General features: G+C 38.9%; 1 protein-coding gene across 1 annotated transcript in view; it reads right to left on the bottom strand.

Annotated features, from left to right (window-relative positions):
* Positions 1-17,718, bottom strand: part of LAMA5 (laminin subunit alpha 5) — a 1,615,491-nt gene that overhangs the window by 749,348 nt on the left and 848,425 nt on the right. Inside the window, exons 21-22 of the mRNA XM_044090412.1 lie at positions 7,967-8,066; positions 2,917-3,073 (exon numbers count right to left, since the gene is read on the bottom strand). Coding sequence (XP_043946347.1) covers positions 2,917-3,073; positions 7,967-8,066 — 257 coding nt within the window. The remainder of the gene's footprint in view (positions 1-2,916; positions 3,074-7,966; positions 8,067-17,718) is intronic.

The raw sequence follows: 17,718 nt of genomic DNA, 5'->3' as shown, positions 1-17,718 counted from the left end.
CTTCCATGCAGGAACATCAGACGGAGTCTTAGGTGGGGTTCAGCCAGCGTAGGGAAGGAGACTTGCATGGCAAAGTAAGCTAGCCTGATCTCTTCCACCCAGCTCTCACCTACAAGTGGAATGACTGGGCTGATAGGGCTCTCACCCTGGTCAGAGAACAAATAGGCTGTGGGGTCCTGGCTGTTGCTGGGGAAAGAACGTGCCTGTTTTGTCCCTAACTACCAGGAGGAATGAGTCACCTAAATGGGGCTAGGAAGAGATAAGGTCATCTGAGTGAAAAAAGAAAAAAAAAATGAAAAGACACAGGAGTACAGTTCAAGATCAGTGTTGGGATCAGATCATAAAAGCAGGGTGGAGACAGGATCATGCACAATGAATGACAAAAGTAGAACAGCCCATCAGTCAAGTAGTCTTGGTAATGTTGAGTACCAGTACACTTCAGGAAATATATGGACAAAAACAACGACACAAAAAGCTACTAATGTGGTCTAAAAGTTCATCATATGCAAAGCATCACCAAACATAACAAAAAGGAATAGATATATTAGGAGTGATCCCAAGGCTTTAAGCACTGGATAGTTCCAGTGAGAGCTATTGCTATACCCAGGGAACATGACAAAGGCATGTGAACTGAGTGTCACACTTGGTTCCACAAATTCTACAAAAAGGAAAAAGTATTTGTTCACCATGAGGTATAATGTTCAAGGAGAAAAGGGCAACTTTTACCAGAACTTACAGCTTTCATTACTGCAGGCAGGGGGGGTACAGATATGCATAAGCAGAGAGGAGAAAGTTTAAATAATTGAAACTTTAATTTCCCCAGAATGTATTTCCTAGAAGTGAAATGCACAAAGCTAAATGGTTTTAGTCTGAAGCCATGTGTAAAATACTGAACTGTTAGATAGTTCAGAAGCCTTGTGCAGAATTCATTCATATAAAGGGTAGTGGAGCCATAATACTTTTAACCTATGGAGTGCTAGTGGTTAGTTTTAAAAATGCTGGGACATCAGGAATGGTGCTGTGACTTGGTGGTGTGGCAGAAATGAAGGCTGTGGAAATGCTGAAGGCCTTAGATTAGCAGACGGTCCAATGGTTCAATATTAAGATAGAAAACTTGAACAAGATATAGAGTCTACTGGTTCCCTGCTGAAATGTCAGCACTCAATATAACAAGTGTTGACAAGCTGAAAACAAAAGACCGAAAATCCAGGAGAAGAGTGGATCTTGAAAAATGTTCTTTTTCTTTAAACTTTTTTTCTGTAGGGGTCAAGCCCCTCTTCAACCCCAAACTTATATTTACCAACTCCAAGACTAGGAGAAAAGGGAATATTCTAGGAAATGACTTCTTGGTATACATAAGTCCATGTTTTTGGCCATACAGTCTCTATGTTTTGGGATTAACACTAGCAGGTTGCAATGTTTCAAATGGTTACTGTATCTACCAATCTATGTGCAGTCACTGTCAGAGTGTGTGTGTGTGTGTGTGTGTGTGTGTGTGTGCATGCGCATGTGCATTTGTGTGTAGGTGCATGTGGGCGTGTGCACACACGTGTCTATGTGTATGAACATGTTCATGTTTTATACCAATGTTTGATGTACTCATGTATTCAGATGCACCTATGAATAATTACTGCATAACATATGTACATTAATCTAAGTTCTACAAATTCTCATTCAGTGTCACAGTAACCTAGCTACTTGAACTTATCAATCTGTTATTTAATGCTACTGCTTCCTTCTGTTATCCTGGCTGAAAGCATCAACACATTAGTATTCAGGAAACTGTAGCAACCCAGCAGTGTTGCCATACAGGGTGTAAGTAGTCCCCATTTAAGACTCGTAGGCTGAGTGACTAGTACAGTGGACAATGACAGAACATCACAGAAAACACTTTGCCTATCCTGAGAAGGAACAGAGTGACTAATCCTTGCAATGTGTCAGAGTGACAAGAGGTAGCAAAGCATAAAGGATGACAAAGTAGGGATGATGAACTACTGGGACAAGCAAATAAGCAGTCATTGGAAAACAAATATATGTATGTCTAATTATTGCATCTTCAGAACAAACTATAAACAATGGAATCACTGCCCAGTCATCTGGTACCTGTACAGTTCCCCAAAACAAACTATAAACAATGGAACCACTGCCCAGTTATCTGGCATCCTATGTGGTACCCCAAGGAGGCACTTCCTCTCAACTCTTAATTTAAGCATCAAAAAAGAGAAAGTCCCCTCAAAGTTGAGGATGGAAAAAAAAAGAAAAACCTCTTCTGCTCTGATATTGTAGCAAATTACTAGCTACAAATGTAACATTCAGCTTGCTACAGTGTTTCAGCAAATCCAATATCGGCATTCCTTTCTAAATGCTGGCAGTGCACTACTGCACCATCGGCATCTGTCGATCATGTCTACTAATGCCCTACACCCAGGTAATTGTCCTTTCACCATGTCTTAGCTACCCCTATGATAAACAGCTCCATGTAGTGGGGAACCTTTGCCCTTGCGAGCACAAATTTATATCTTCAGCTGGGATGCATGGAGCAAGTCAGCTGACAGGCCTAGAAGACGTAGGATAAAAAAAAAATACTGGAACTGCAACGAGGAAATGTACCAATAGACAGAATGTTTTTTATACATAGAAGATGTGTCATTAGCCAAACTTTTTTTTTTTAAAAAACTTCTGTGCTTAGCAGACTATATAAATGTTCAAGTAGCCAGGTTACTAATGCAATAGAAAACTACAAGCTAGCAAAAAACAAAACTGTTTTCTTCTTACGTGTAACTAAGAAATCTTCACTTGAAAAAACACAACCACTTGTAGTGTCTTTAGTTTAGTACTGAAATGTGTGTCAATATAAAGTCTGACACTGGCATAAAGCTAGCGTTCTGTTTTTTGTTCCAGAACTAAAAGGTTTACCTGAATGGATGACATCTGCGCATAGCCCCGCCAGCTAAATCCATCAAACTCCAACGGATTGTAGCCAAAGCGTACAGCCCTGCCATCAGGAGTCGTACCATCCTCAATCTCGAACTTCATGTGGTGAAGGTCAGGAAAATAGTAGTCTTTGCGTGGTCTGCAAGAAACATTTAATACAATCTTACAAGTCCATTCTTATGGACACCCACAAATTTACTACCTGCAAAGTGGTACAGATTAGTGTAATTTAATCATATTCCCCATTCTGCTGATTATTACCCATGTTTAATAGACAGATTGGTTTCGCCAGCTGAGCTTCACCAAAATATACATTTACATAATAGATTTCAAAAGGTTTGCATTTAGAGAATATCAGTTTACTGAATAAACCATTAGAGTCAGCTGTGGAAATAACATATATTTAGCATTCAAGCAAAGCCAAATGAAGATTACATCAATCCCTGGAAGATATATGATTGGATCTGTGGTTTCATCTAAAGACAATTTACATCCACAACTTGGAACAAAAGGCAATACAACACAAACTGACAAAAAGCAACACTTCTGTACAATGCAAGTTGGGCAAGTACTCAACAGTAACAAGTAACCGCTGTGGTCAACAAACGTGGTCCAAGTCTACAAATGGAAAATAAACAGCACAGGAGAGGAAGGTACCAGGCTGAAAGTTAATAATGAGTACACACATATGAGCAATGTTTCAGACTAAATAATTGGAGGGCATTGTTAAATGAAATTACTACAGGTTAGTAAGATAGGTTTGGAGTATAAAGAAAGAGTTGTGTACACTTACCATAAATGTAGATGTTAGGAGTGCATTCACTGTTGCAGTCATTATATTTGGGTTATCGGCTTGCAGGTAGTCCTCAGTCGGCCTGATTAACAAAGTCTTGGGTCCTGCATTGGTTGCTGTCCCTTGTTCCATGGAATCAGGTCGTCAGGGGTATAAAACATGCAGCCAACACCATTACATCAGTTTTTCTTGCCCCAGATGTCAGGTGCCCCACTAATGGAAAGCAATTAAATATAAAAGTACAAAGATATACCTCCAACAAAAAAGCAAATACACCAAAAAGGCTTTTAAGCATAGTAAAGGAAAGTAGAGGTATAGCTAAAAAAAGTTAGGGGGCTGGAGGGAGGGTAACCAGGACTGCAACAGTGAATACACTCGAACATTTACATTTATGGTAAAGTGTACACAACTGTACTATGTTCTTCGTGTTTCACTGTTGCAGTCATTACATTTGGGTAGATTCCCAAAGCTATGGTTGGGAGGAGGAATTTAGATAGCATTAGGGCCAGATATAAGGCCCTGCAAGACTGCAGTGGCAAAGCCAGCTCTGTATTGTAAAATCTGAGGTAAATTGGGTGCTGCTGTGCTTATCCCTTGAGATTGGTTCCAGGCACAGAATCTTTTCCATTTTTCAGCATAAGATTTTCTAGTACTAGGCCTCCTTGCTTCTAAAATATCCATCACAGGTTTGTTGAGGAATGGTAAAGGAGAGATTAAGTAATTAACCAGGCTGCAAGGTTCAGTGTTAGAAGCTGAGGGTGCAGAATCTGGTTCTCCTGCTGAGACAGCAGGGAAGGAGTCTGAGGCAGGTGCCATGGAGATAACCATGACACACTGCGCAGGAGGGGGTACCAGTGTTGCGTGGCCAGTCTGGAGCAATCAAAATCATCCTTGGTTTGTCCCGTTTGATTTTTAGTAGTACTTTGGAGAGCAGAGGCGGGGGGGGGGGCATAGACTGATAGGTTTTTCCAGCTGAAGGACAGAGCATCCACTTTCCAGGCTTGTTGGTGGGGAGTCCTTGTGCTAACCCCCCTGCTTGTTTATGTACCACATAACAGTGGTGTCAGTCTTTACCATTAGTTGGCCTGGAAGAATGTGGTCCTTGAAAGCTGTCTGAGCATTCTGTACAGCTAACATTTCTTTTTGATTGATGTGTAGGTGCATTTGACTTGGGTTCCATTTGCCCTGAACTTGTATTCAAGCTTGCTCCCAGGAATATAATTTGTTGACAGGGTACCAGGTGTGATTTATTTTCATTTATGGTGTATCCTAGACAAGTTAGAACCCTTTGTACAAAGGCCAGATGATTCAAAAGTATGTCCTGGCTTTTTGCCTGAATTAGACAATCATCCAGGTATGGGTATATTTGAATATTTCTTTGCCTGCAAAATGCAATAACTGGAGCTAGGCACTTTGTGAATACCCTGGGTGCAGTAGATAAGCCAAAGGGCAGTGCAGAGAACTGATAGTGCGTGTAGCCTGCTTTGAAGCGTAGGTATCTTCTGCAAGATTCCCTGATTGGGATGTGCAGGTATGCTTCTTTTAACAGGAAGTAATTGGTGAAGAGTCAGCATCTTGAAGTTTAGAATCTCCAAAAAGGTGATTAGAGTAGACAGGTCCAAGATAGGATGCCATGAATTGTCTTTTCTGGGTCCCAGGAAAAGTCTTGAGTAGAAACCTTGTCCCTTTTCCTCTTCTGGTACCAGTTGAATAGCCCCCATGCCTAAGAGAAAAAGTACTTGTTTTTGGGCCTCTGCCCACTGATTTGGGGGTAGGTTCAGCCACCCGCTTGGTGTTGGCAACGTATGGAAGTGAAATCTGTATCCCTGGGACACTATATATAAAACCCATTTGTCCTGGGTAATGAGTTCCCAATTCTTTGCATGAAGAGCAATCTTTCTCCCCAAAGGGGCGGTCAGTTGATAAGTGCTTGGAAATTTTAAACAGGAGTCACTGAGACAATTTACCATAGGGGGGAGTCTTATTATTCCCAGATTTGGAAGTGGAGATCCCCCACTGCTTAGTTCTGTGTGTCCCCTGGGACTGAAACCTAGGGTTTTTGTTGTGTCTGGGTTTGGCTTGAGAAGACCTGGAAGGGGCTGGAAAGGACAAATTCTTAGAGGGCCAGTGTCTACTAAATCTAGGAGGCTGAACTTGTAAAAAATCTATAACAGTTTGCATACATTTAGCTTTATCTTCCATCTTTTTAAGAACTTCCTCAGCCTTGTTACTGAACAGGCGGTCCTGATTTATAGGAGCATCCAACAATTTAGCTTTAACATGATCAGGCAAAAATTGCTCCTTAAGCCAAGCATGCCTTCTGAGCACAGACGTAGTAACAGCAGCCCTGCAAGAGGCCTCTAATGAATCAAAACCACATTGCAAAGTATGTTTTCCAAATTGTTCAGCAGAATGCATTAAATCCTGTAATTCTTTATTTTCCACACATTCAGGAATCAACATCATTTTCTGTTTAAGCAGTCCAATAACATGTTGCTGATACTTTAACATATGAAACTGTCAGTTTAAAGCCCTAATGGCCAAGGTTGCAGAAGTGTAAACCTCCTTACCCCATCTATCCAGCGCCCTGGAGTCTCTATCAGAAGGGGTAGGATTTTTAGCAGTAGAAGCCTTAATGCCCTTGGGCCCATGTGAAATAGTCTCTGGATCTGCAATAGGATTTTTAAAAAGAAACTTGTGGGACTCAAGGACCCTGTAGTATCTGTCAGGTTTTCTGGTAGCAAGAGGCAGGGAATCAGGGGCCAAACTAGATTCTGAAAAAGCATCATCACACTGTCTGGTACAGGAGGAATAGCTATAAGCCTATGCTGAGGTAGGAGAAGGAAATCTCTAAGCCTCTTTTTGAATCAGAAAAATCCTAACTTTCCCAGTGGAAATACTCCCTTAGAGTATGTAATGTTTCCCCAAAAGAAAATTCCTCAGGAGGGGAAGCAGACGGAATGGAGTCCTCTGCATCAGAATCTTCATAAGTAGTTAAGGGCAAATCCAGATCATCAGAAGAATCAGAAAAAACAGAATCCTGATCAGAAGATTCATAATCAACTTCAGTCCTAGGCCTCTTAGAAGGGGGGGGGGGGGTGTTGGCTACCCCTGATTAGAGTTATTAGATCTTCAGCCATTCTTATCATTTGTTTTTTAGGCATACAGGCCTGAGCATGTGGCCTGGGCGTCGGTTTTTTAGGCATGGATCGAGATTTAGGCCTAAGTAAAGAAGGAGGCGTCGGTTTAATATGCAAATCCATAGGCCTGAATACACCCTCAGAAGCCAGTGCCTGCACAGTGGCTCCAGACCCATCCAAGGTAGAGACATCTGTGGGTTCCATAGTTGAAGCATCTCGCGGCATACCGGACTCCGAATGGGTCTCAGTAGAGGCCTGCGAATCAGAAGTAGCGAGTATCAGGGGCTGCGAAAGCGCCTCACTGAGCACCGGAACTGGTGACTGGCTTAGGAGAAGCATTGTCGGCAGTTTTGGACCTCGGTGGCCTGTCTCTGTCTTTATCTTTGCGTTTTTTCAGAATCCCGGTAGTCCGATGGCTAACCGATGACATTACTGAATAATTAAACTGAGAACCAAAATATTTAGAGGCAAAAATATACTGACAATGGATAATGCACTGATTAAATAAAGCACAAAACCGACAGCAAGGTACTTCATGGTCAGGGCCTAGGCAAGGAATACAGTACAAATGAAAAGTTTCCCCAACTTAGCTTTCGTTGGGGACTTTGGTTCTGAAACTCGAAAATGAAAATTTCAGGAGTAGGCCGATTAGCACTTGCAAAGTGCTTCTGCTTCGGGCACCGCATAGCAAGAAAGACTTATGTAATGGCGTCGGCTGCATGTTTTATACCCCTGACGTCATGAAAGAAGGGACAGCAACCGACGCAGGACCCAAGACTTTGTTAATCAGGCCAAATGAGGGCTACCTGCAAGCAGATAACCCAAATGTAATGACTGCAACAGTGAAACACGAAGAACATCCAGACTTGACCAAAGTAATACCTAATCCTTAGGAAATAAAGACTAAGCAGGAATGATATGAAGCTAACTGGGATGAACAGAAGTCATTGATGGTAAGTACAAGTAAACCAAAATATGCAGTATGTAAAAATGTGTCTATCTACAAACATGCAAGCAGACGCCACATTTTCAGAATAAAGCAAGGAACAAATAAACAAACAAATTATAATGTTACATCAGAAAAAAAAGTCGCTCTTACTGGTTGCATTTAGGTCCTTCCACATTCTTACGGCATTGGCATACCCCTGTTCTCTCACTGCATGTCATGCCGAGAGACCCTCCAACATCACAATGGCAGCCTGTGGGGAGAAAAATACAAGTGCTTCATTTAAGATTAGTGGACATAAAAAGATATATTAATTATAAGATACAGAGGATTATGAACAGGTCGCCAACCATAACCATTTCATTATGTGTTTCAGACATGGATGCTAAGAAATTCATCTTGAGAGTGAAGCTTGAGAGGTGGAATCTTGGCATTCATGTCGAAAACACATAACACTGTGTTATGATCCATGACACAATCATAATTCTGTGTTGTGAAGGGGACTTTATCTGCTCCATGTACTATTAGTTACAATGATAAAAATAGCTATGTGTTTTGCTGGTTTTGAAAGCCGTAAAACACTTAGCAGACCCTCTCAGAAAGGCAACATAATACATTCTGTTATGTTTACATTAACCTTTCATGCCTCTCTACTGTCTAGACTTTTGTAAAAATGCCCAGATTATTGTTTCATATTTTTGCTTCATTTCTCGTAAAATCTGTGTTTTTGGAACAAACCACTGACAACTGAAGTCAATAATGACATACATTCAAGTTTCAGAGTTCATATCCTTCACATTATGCAGTTGAACACATCCTGTTATTCTAGTAACTTTCTAAGTTTTTTTACAGGAAGTTAGCAACATGGTAAGTGAACGGACAGCAAGCAGAAACAAATGTTTTGTTCTGCTGCAGTTATTTCTGGCCAGTACAGGCAGATTTTACTGCAGAGTGCTAGACCCGACCTTGACAACATAAGCAGGAGGTGTTTAACAATTAAGGTCAGGTTGCGTGCCACTCTGGCGCTTAACTGGTTTGTTGTTTTCCAAGTATCTGAATGTAATCAGTGCGGTTTATGCACTGCAAAGCAATAAAAGAGAAAAAAAAGTACACCACTTATTATGAGGGCAATACTTTCTCAAAAGGTCTTGTATTTTACAGCCATCCTATTTCCCCCTTCAAAACCAGACACATGGGTTTGGAACAGGCATGGACTACTACAGGTCAGTGGAAATGGGGAAAATTACCTATTTGACTATGATTCTCCTTACCCAAGTGTTCAGAAGGGTAGTGGGCCAATTGCTAGTATACTAGGACCCCTAATGAGGATGTAGTTGGTGGCTCTCTCATGTCTCTCTTCATATACTCCAGAGAGGTACATGTCAAGTTTTTCACCCCAACATGGACTATGACAGAGTCATAATGATACTTGTTGCTGAATGACTTGAGTACATGTATGATTTAATGGATCCAGGCACCTGACAGGCAGCTGACCATTACCTTCTGTTTACAAAACACAGTTCACCTGCTGAGAAGTCCAATCCTTTAATGTAAAATACAATTCATATACTTCATCAGATAAAGTCCCACTATAACTGACATAATTTATAAAAAATGTTTAACCAATGAAATCTTCACATTAATAAAACAATTAATCAATAAAATTCTAAAGATACTGAACATTCAAAATTTAAAGAAACAAGAACATGTTGGTGGTTGTTTGTATGTATACACACACTTCTAACAGATTGAAAAATGCATAATGAAAAATTTTTGTTAAAAATATAAATAAACAAAGGAATAGTCTACAACATTATTTCATGGGTAAGTTGATGTAAAATGTATGGTTACATCTGATGTGTTGAAAATATATTTATGCCATTTTCAAAGTATATTTGCCTTTCCTGTTAAGATGGCTTTGATGTTTATATACTCATTTAAACCTGGAGAAATATTGGATTTTAATCTTAACTGCCATCTAACTTCCTTCTGCAGTAAAATATTTTTGTTATCTCCTCCTCTGATTTCCAAATTGACCGTATCTATGATACCAAATTTGAAAGAAGGTGGTGGTGTGTTTGTATAAAGCACTGGTCTCTTTTTTATTTTTTATGTCGTTCTTATTTTACTGCAGAAGGAAGTTAGATGGCAGTTAAGATCAAAATCCAATATTTCTCCAGGTTTAAATGAGTATATAAACATCAAAGCCATCTTAACAGGAAAGGCAAATATACTTTGAAAATGGCATAAATATATTTTCAACACATCAGATGTAACCATACATTTACCCATGAAATAATGTTGTAGACTATTCCTTTGTTTATTTATATTTTTTCATTATGCATTATTTAATCTGTTAGAAGTGTGTGTATACATACAAACAACCACCAACATGTTCTTGTTTCTTTAAATTTTGAATGTTCAGTATCTTTAGAATTTTATTGATTAATTGTTTTATTAATGTGAAGATTTCATTGGTTAAACATTTTTTATAAATTATGTCAGTTATAGTGGGACTTTATCTGATGAAGTTTGTTTTATGCAGACGAAAGCGCTCATATGAATTGTATTTTACATTAAAGGATTGGACTTCTCAGCAGGTAAACTGTGTTTTGTTACCAGTTTACTCTACTTACTTTGTGGCAATTGTTACCTTTGGTTCACCCTACTGTTGCCTGCCTTTGGATTTTGACAAGCAGCATTTAGTGGTTAAAAGATAACCATCTCTTTGCTATCTTTCCACTATACTGACATTGCACTTACTTTTTTGTTTTTTGCGGTTTTATCACCTCATTTTTCAATATTATGGATCAGTCTCCAAACGACTCCACTTTACTGGGAGCTTGGAGACTAGTATCACCTTAATACAGACCCAGAACGAGTATTCGCCTTAGAGAAGAACTTTCTTCCTTCGGGATTTAACTAAACTTATTGACCTGTTCACACAGAAGGATCCACCAGAGGGAGCTATTGCCAGTTGTGTGCATTCCTCCACGGGCCCGAAACCACCTGACGCCATCGCCTTCCACACTCCAAGATGCCAGCCTAGGAGAAGAAACTACACTAACAGTGCGATGCAGGACACCCTTCTACCTCCAGTTCACTCTGATTCAGATATTCGGTTTTACGAGCCAACAACCCTAAAGGTACTGTTTCAATTGCTTTAAAGACTGTGAAACCACCGGTTCAGCCTCTCATGCCTCACGGGCTGTTCCAGGGACTGATTCCGTTGCAGAACCTTATTTAAGGGTTTTATAGACAAAAGTTTGTTTTCTAATGTTAATGTTGCATCTAAAATTCGATCAAGATGGGAATAACGCTTTCAGTTCGAAGACTGCATTTTTAAATTTGAAAAGCTGCTTTACAAATACAAATGTTTGGAAATTGAAAACAATTATTTGCATACATGTTTAAATAATAAGATAGTCCCTCAGGGACTCCGCTTTCATAAATACCTTTTGGTATTACATATACAGAAAATATTATTAAAATGTGGATTTTCACTAATTTTAAAACTTATTAAATATAATGAAGTACATTTATTGGTAGAAATTAATAAATTACATCATTCCATCACCAATGATTTGTTGTTTGAACAATATTATGAGTTTTGAAAGAATTTTAGAGAGAACCAAAGGGAAGGTTGAAAAGGTTTTGAAAAGAAACAAAAGAAATATTTTAGGGACAAGGGCAGTATGAAACTGGTAAAGTTACCCATCACCTAACTTTACTTTGCAACTGCCCTAGACCTAGGAGGGACATAATAGGAGAAATTTGATTACACCAACTCACCATAAACAGAATACAAAATTTCCTCTGGCCGCATCACCATAGGGACCGGTTGTGTACACTGGTTCTCTAGATGAATTGGACTCTTTCAAGAGTCCAACGAAGTTTTTAGGACCCAGAAGGTCAGAGCCCACAAAAATCAAAATGTAATCAACAAATTCCTTTTCAAAACCAGGATTGGAATTACAGGGGACACAGGGGAACAGGGAGGGTCAGATGCCATAATTACAACAATGGTATTGTGTCTGAATATTGTGGATATAAAATATACAACTATTCTGATTTGACATTAGAAAAACTCATTTCCACCTGTTTTCCAAAGGCTTCAAGTTTATAAAGAGTTTTAAAGGAGACTTGTCACAGATTTTTGTTCCTTAGAAAATTAAATCTAAAATTCTTTATAATACTAGAAGGAGTGTTTATAACCCTCCACTTCACCCTTTGCTCCATACTTTTGAGAATATTGTCACAAAAAAACATATAGTAAAAGAATCACAATTTAAAAGCAGAAGAAGCCACCCTTCTGAAGAATTTAACACAAAATAAACGGAGGTTTGGTAATTTTAAGCAAAACGATTATACAAACCTATTGTTTGGTGTCCTCAATGAAATTACTACTGCCTACAACAGAATTGACTCCTTTTAGAGGAGTATTTATCTAAAACCCATCCCTTGGCAATATTTATTGATCAGAATTTCAAAATATTGCAAAACATAAACATCTTATAAAAGACTCCTGGGACTTTTGGGCAAAATGCACCAAGGGTTATGGTCCAAGGATAGTCTCCTCATTACCATCGATGTGAAAGATTTATTTACCTGTATCCCTAGGAAAGAGGGCTTTGAATTTACTGAGACATTGGTGTACATGTTATTATGTGCAGTGGTTGTGTTGCATAGTAGGACACCCTTCTACCTCCAGTTCACTCTGATTCAGGGATATTCGGTTTTACGAGCCAACAACCAATGTTAATGTTGCATAAATACCCGATCAAAGATAGAATAACGTTTTCAGTTCGATTTTAAATTTGAAAAGCTGCTTTACAAATACAAATGTTTAAAACAATTATTTGCATACATGTTTAAATAATAAGATAGTCCCTCAGGGACTCCGCTTTTCATAAATATTCTTTTGGTATTACATATACAGAAAATATTATTAAGAAATTTCATAGTTTTTTAATGGATTTTCACTAATTTTAAACCACCATAGGGACCCACGGTTGTGTACACTGGTTCTAGAGATGGTGGACTCTTTTCAAGAAAAAACATTATCCACCTGTTTTCCAACACAGATTTTAATTGATTTAAATTGTTCCTTAGAAAATTAAATCTTAAAATTCTTTATAACAAAGAAGTTGAACCAACATATACTTTGAGAATATTGTCACAAAGAATCACAATTAAAGCAGAAGAAGCCACCCTTCTGAAGAATTTAACACAAACGATTATACAAAAGCCATAAGTACCATTTTGACACAAGAAAGTTTGGTGTCCTCCTGAAATGAAATTACTACTGCCTACAACAGAATTGACTCCTTTTAGAGGAGTATTTATGGAACACAGATTAACAACCAGACGACCTTTCATTTTCTCCGACAAACCCACCCACTGATTCCTGTTTTCGGGATACCAAAACACAAAACATCTTGGAACCACCTTTTAGACCAATTGTCTCTGCCCGTGGATCTAAAACCCATCCCTTGGCAATATTTATTGATCATTGCAAAAAACATAAACATCTTATAAAAGACTCCTGGGACTTTTTGGGCAAAATGCACCAAGGGTTATGGTCCAAGGATAGTCTCCTCATTACCATCGATGTGAAAGATTTATTTACCTGTATCCTAGGAAAGAGGGCTTTGAATTTTTGAAACCAGTATTCATAAACATTCTGAACTAACACCAGACAGAAAATCTTTATTGTTGGAACTAATGGAAATAGTTTTAGACAATAACTTTATAAACTTTGAAGGGTTTTACAAACAAAACCTGGTACTCCTGGAATGGACCTTACACATTTTGAGAGTGTTTTTCTGCTAAAATCACAGCTTATTACAGATTTTGGATGACATTTTATTTGGGAGGGATACCAGTTGAGTTGGAAGAATTTCAACCAAACCACCTCCTGCTCACCAAGTTAGTGCAGAATGTATCAATTATCTAGACATTACACTATCCAAAACCTTGAATGGTTTTAAATGAAAACCAACTTGGTGTAACAGCTACCTCCACTTTGACAGCCAACATCCTTTTTCCAGAAAAAGTATTATAAAAGGGCAGGCTGTCAGAGGGCTAGGATGACATCCCACATAGAAGATCTCCAACCAGAATTCATTAAACTGGGTAAAATGTTTGAGGTTTGGTAGAAAACATTTATTGAGAATATAGAAACATCAGAAGATAGACCCCATGAATTTTCAAGTTCTTGTTCTATTCAACACAACAACTTTCTCCTATTTTACAAGATAATTGGTCTATTTTAAAAAACCCTGAAATTATTGAAGTTATAGGGAATCAACCTGCATTTATTCATCGGTGGGCAATAATTTTAAAAGAACCTTGGAAGGAAGAGATTATTCTTACAAGAACTCTAGGGGTACCCACCCTGTGGTAGATGTACCCAATGTTCCTCTATCAACACCTCAATAGTATTGTTTAAAAATGGGTTGAATACGGAGGTTAAATTCTGGGTAACTGTTATTCTTCCATGGTGGTGTATTTGGCAACCTGTTGTTATTGCCCATGTTATTACGTGGGCAAAACTGAACGTCATTTAAAAGAAAGGATTCTGAACATAAGAGCGACATAAAAATAAAAAGAGACCAGTGCTTTATACAAACACACCACCATGTCCCTTCTTTCAAATTTGGTATCATAGATACGGTCAATTTGGAAATCAGAGGAGGAGATAACAATAACAAAAATATTTTACTGCAGAAGGAAGTTAGATGGCAGTTAAGATTAAAATCCAATATTTCTCCAGGTTTAAATGAGTATATAAACATCAAAGCCATCTTAACAGGAAAGGCAAATATACTTTGAAAATGGCATAAATATATTTTCAACACATCAGATGTAACCATACATTTTACATCAACTTACCCATGAAATAATGTTGTAGACTATTCCTTTGTTTATTTATATTTTTAACAAAAATTTTTCATTATGCATTATTTTAATCTGTTAGAAGTGTGTGTATACATACAAACAACCACCAACATGTTCTTGTTTCTTTAAATTTTGAATGTTCAGTATCTTTAGAATTTTATTGATTAATTGTTTAATTAATGTGAAGATTTCATTGGTTAAACATTTTTTTATAAATTATGTCAGTTATAGTGGGACTTTATCTGATGAAGTTTGTTTTATGCATGTATTTTACATTAAAGGATTGGACTTCTCAGCAGGTGAACTGTGTTTTGTTACCAGTTTATTCTACTTACTTTGTGGCAATCATGACCTTCTGTTTGTCCAGCCTCGTGAGAGGGACAGCTCTGTGTCTCACTATGGAGATGCCTATGACTGACATTAAACATTGAGGTGTTTTGCCTTAGGGGCTTATTTACTGAGACATTGGTGTACATGTTATTATGTGTAGTGGTTATTATTTGCATAGTAGTGTGTGCAAGTGGTTTATGTTTGGGAGGTCTCTGATCTTTTGGTAGGCTTCCAGTGAGTACCTCCGTAAATGTTCGTCTATGTGTTGTGACCTTATTTTGTGTGAGAGGTGAAGAGCTTGTGTGCCAACAACTTGTTTGATATCTGGTTTGCTGTTACGTGAGAGAACGGACTCCAAATTCATAGTGTAATTACATATCTCACACAGGGTATTTGTTTGTTTTAGACGTAAGTGGTTCTCAGTATACATGAGACAATTACTACATTGCCTCAGGATGCCCATGTCAATCAGGCTGGCTGGAGAAAAGATGGGAAGCTGCCCGTGCATTATAGCAGGTTTTTACCATATGCACTGTTAGGGAAGGCATGGGCTAGTTAGACAATTGTTTTGCTCTAGGACTAACAAAGGGGCTTGGTCTACTGAAGGCTAGGGATGATAATTGTGGCAGCGCTGCTCAGTGCACAGCTGAGTTCCTGTAGTGCAGCAGGGAAGCTTGGGACGGTTCCATTGACAGATGTCTAGGGAAAAATTGTTTCAATCACTATCATCTCCCCAAAAAAAGTCACCTCACCATTCCAGTAACTACACATCCAACCCAAGTGCAGACCTCACCTCGGTCTCACAAGCAGACTTGAAAGGTGCCACAATATTACAGTATTACCCAATACTAATAGTTACTGTCCAATACTATTAGCAACTAGCATCCTCTCTACACAATTGAACAAAAATATAAAACCAAAGGTTAAAATCCAGACACCACATTCATACATGGAAATACCTCCTACTCCTGAACAAAGTTGTCCATGTGTTTTGGCTCAGAGATGCAGACTGACAAATCCCTGACCGTGTCTTAGCTGTCCCAAGTTGGATTACCATGACAGGTGAAGGAGAAATTCATGGGGCGAGATGTGAATGAACAGTTGATGACAACTCACCTGCCCTGGGGAGGGGTACAGAGTTACTACTGGGTCCAGTAGGACTACCACTAGTTGGGGGAGTATATTGTGAGGGCAGATGGTGTAGCAGGACAGGAAGGCTGAAGCTGAATAATCCTTTGGGCTCAACAAATAGCGTTTGTTTTGTAGCTAGAGGTGTGCCATGGGTGTGGAAGCAAGCATACCTGGGTATGCACTGTGGGCATTTATATCTTTAAAAGCATACCTGGGTATGCACTTTGGGCATTTACACCTTTAAAAGCATACGTGGGTCTGCACTGTGGGCATTTATACCTTTAAAAGCATATCTGGGTATGCACTGTGGATATTTATATCTGCAAAGCCACTAAGGGGCTAAAAGCAATTATGAAGCAAGACCCCCCCCATGTGTAGTAATAATCACCCACCACCAGTTGAATTTTGGTCTGACTTCCGCGTTGGTGCAGCAGTAGTGTTATTGCCTCTCAGCAAGAGGTTCTCCCGTTCAATTTTCGGCTGGAGTGCAGGGAGTGCCTTCCGTGTGGAGTCTGCATGTCCTCCTCACAGTTGGGTGGGCATTCAAAAGACATGCGTAAATGGGCGTGCCTTCGTTGAAGGTTGAACGTCGAGCTAGCACCTCGGCGTTCGTGAAAATCTATTGCCAATCATTAGTGGACCGGAGTTCTGCTATGGCGACCCCTAACCGGGAAAAGCCAAAAGACAACAACAACATGCTTTGAAGAGTAATTAAGTTTGGGGTGGAAAAGACTGCTAGGTCTTCAGACAGTCAGCTGATGGCCACTGTGTAACATCAAGATAAATAGATAAAAAATGGTTCTCTGTTATGCAACCAGTTTCATAACTATGTTTCAAAATACTTAAAAAAAGATGTATCTTCAAGCAAACTGATTCTAAAGGTTACCCAACCCCACAACTCTCATGGCACCTCCCTCTTCTCTTACAAAATTGCCAAACTCTGGAACACTCTCCTCAGCCCATAGCAAAAAATCCTAACTATCACGAGTTCAAAGAACTAAGTCTACCCATTCCCTGACATCTCCTAGTTCTGTTCCTTCTAATCTCTAGCTCTTAGCCCCGTGGCTACTGTTCTTCCCACCTGGCTAATTTCTCACAGGTTTCTTCCAGCAGCTAGAGTGGACATAGGTCCTAGGCAGTCTTATTAATCTTATATTGTAGCCACTTCTGCCACTGTTATTGTCCTGTGTATATGTCTCCTTAATCACTGTATGTCCATGTATACTGTTACTTGAAGCTGTATTTGTCTTTGACAGTAATTAATACTGCCATTATAATTACACTGTTAGTATGTCTCAAGCATAATTAATTTTACCAATATTGTTAGTATTGTTACTATTATTAGTTTCCTGGTATTAAACTGTATATCTGGAGCTTTCCTTCCTGGGTCTCCACAGAAAATGGGCTTCTGGCTCAGCCGGACATTACTCAGTAAACGAATATAATAAATAAAATAAAAATAAATAAATTAGACTCAATTTGTGGACTGAAAAGAACAATGAATCAGTATGACAAAACATGACACAACAAAAATGTCTAAGACA

The sequence above is a fragment of the Protopterus annectens genome, chromosome 12.part0 (genome assembly GCF_019279795.1).
Source record: "Protopterus annectens isolate FY-2018-M chromosome 12.part0, PAN1.0, whole genome shotgun sequence".
In the NCBI taxonomy this organism is placed as follows: Eukaryota; Metazoa; Chordata; order Ceratodontiformes; family Protopteridae; genus Protopterus; species Protopterus annectens.
The sequence above is the reverse complement of the archived record's forward strand: the minus strand, read 5'-3'. Positions and strand labels throughout refer to the sequence as shown.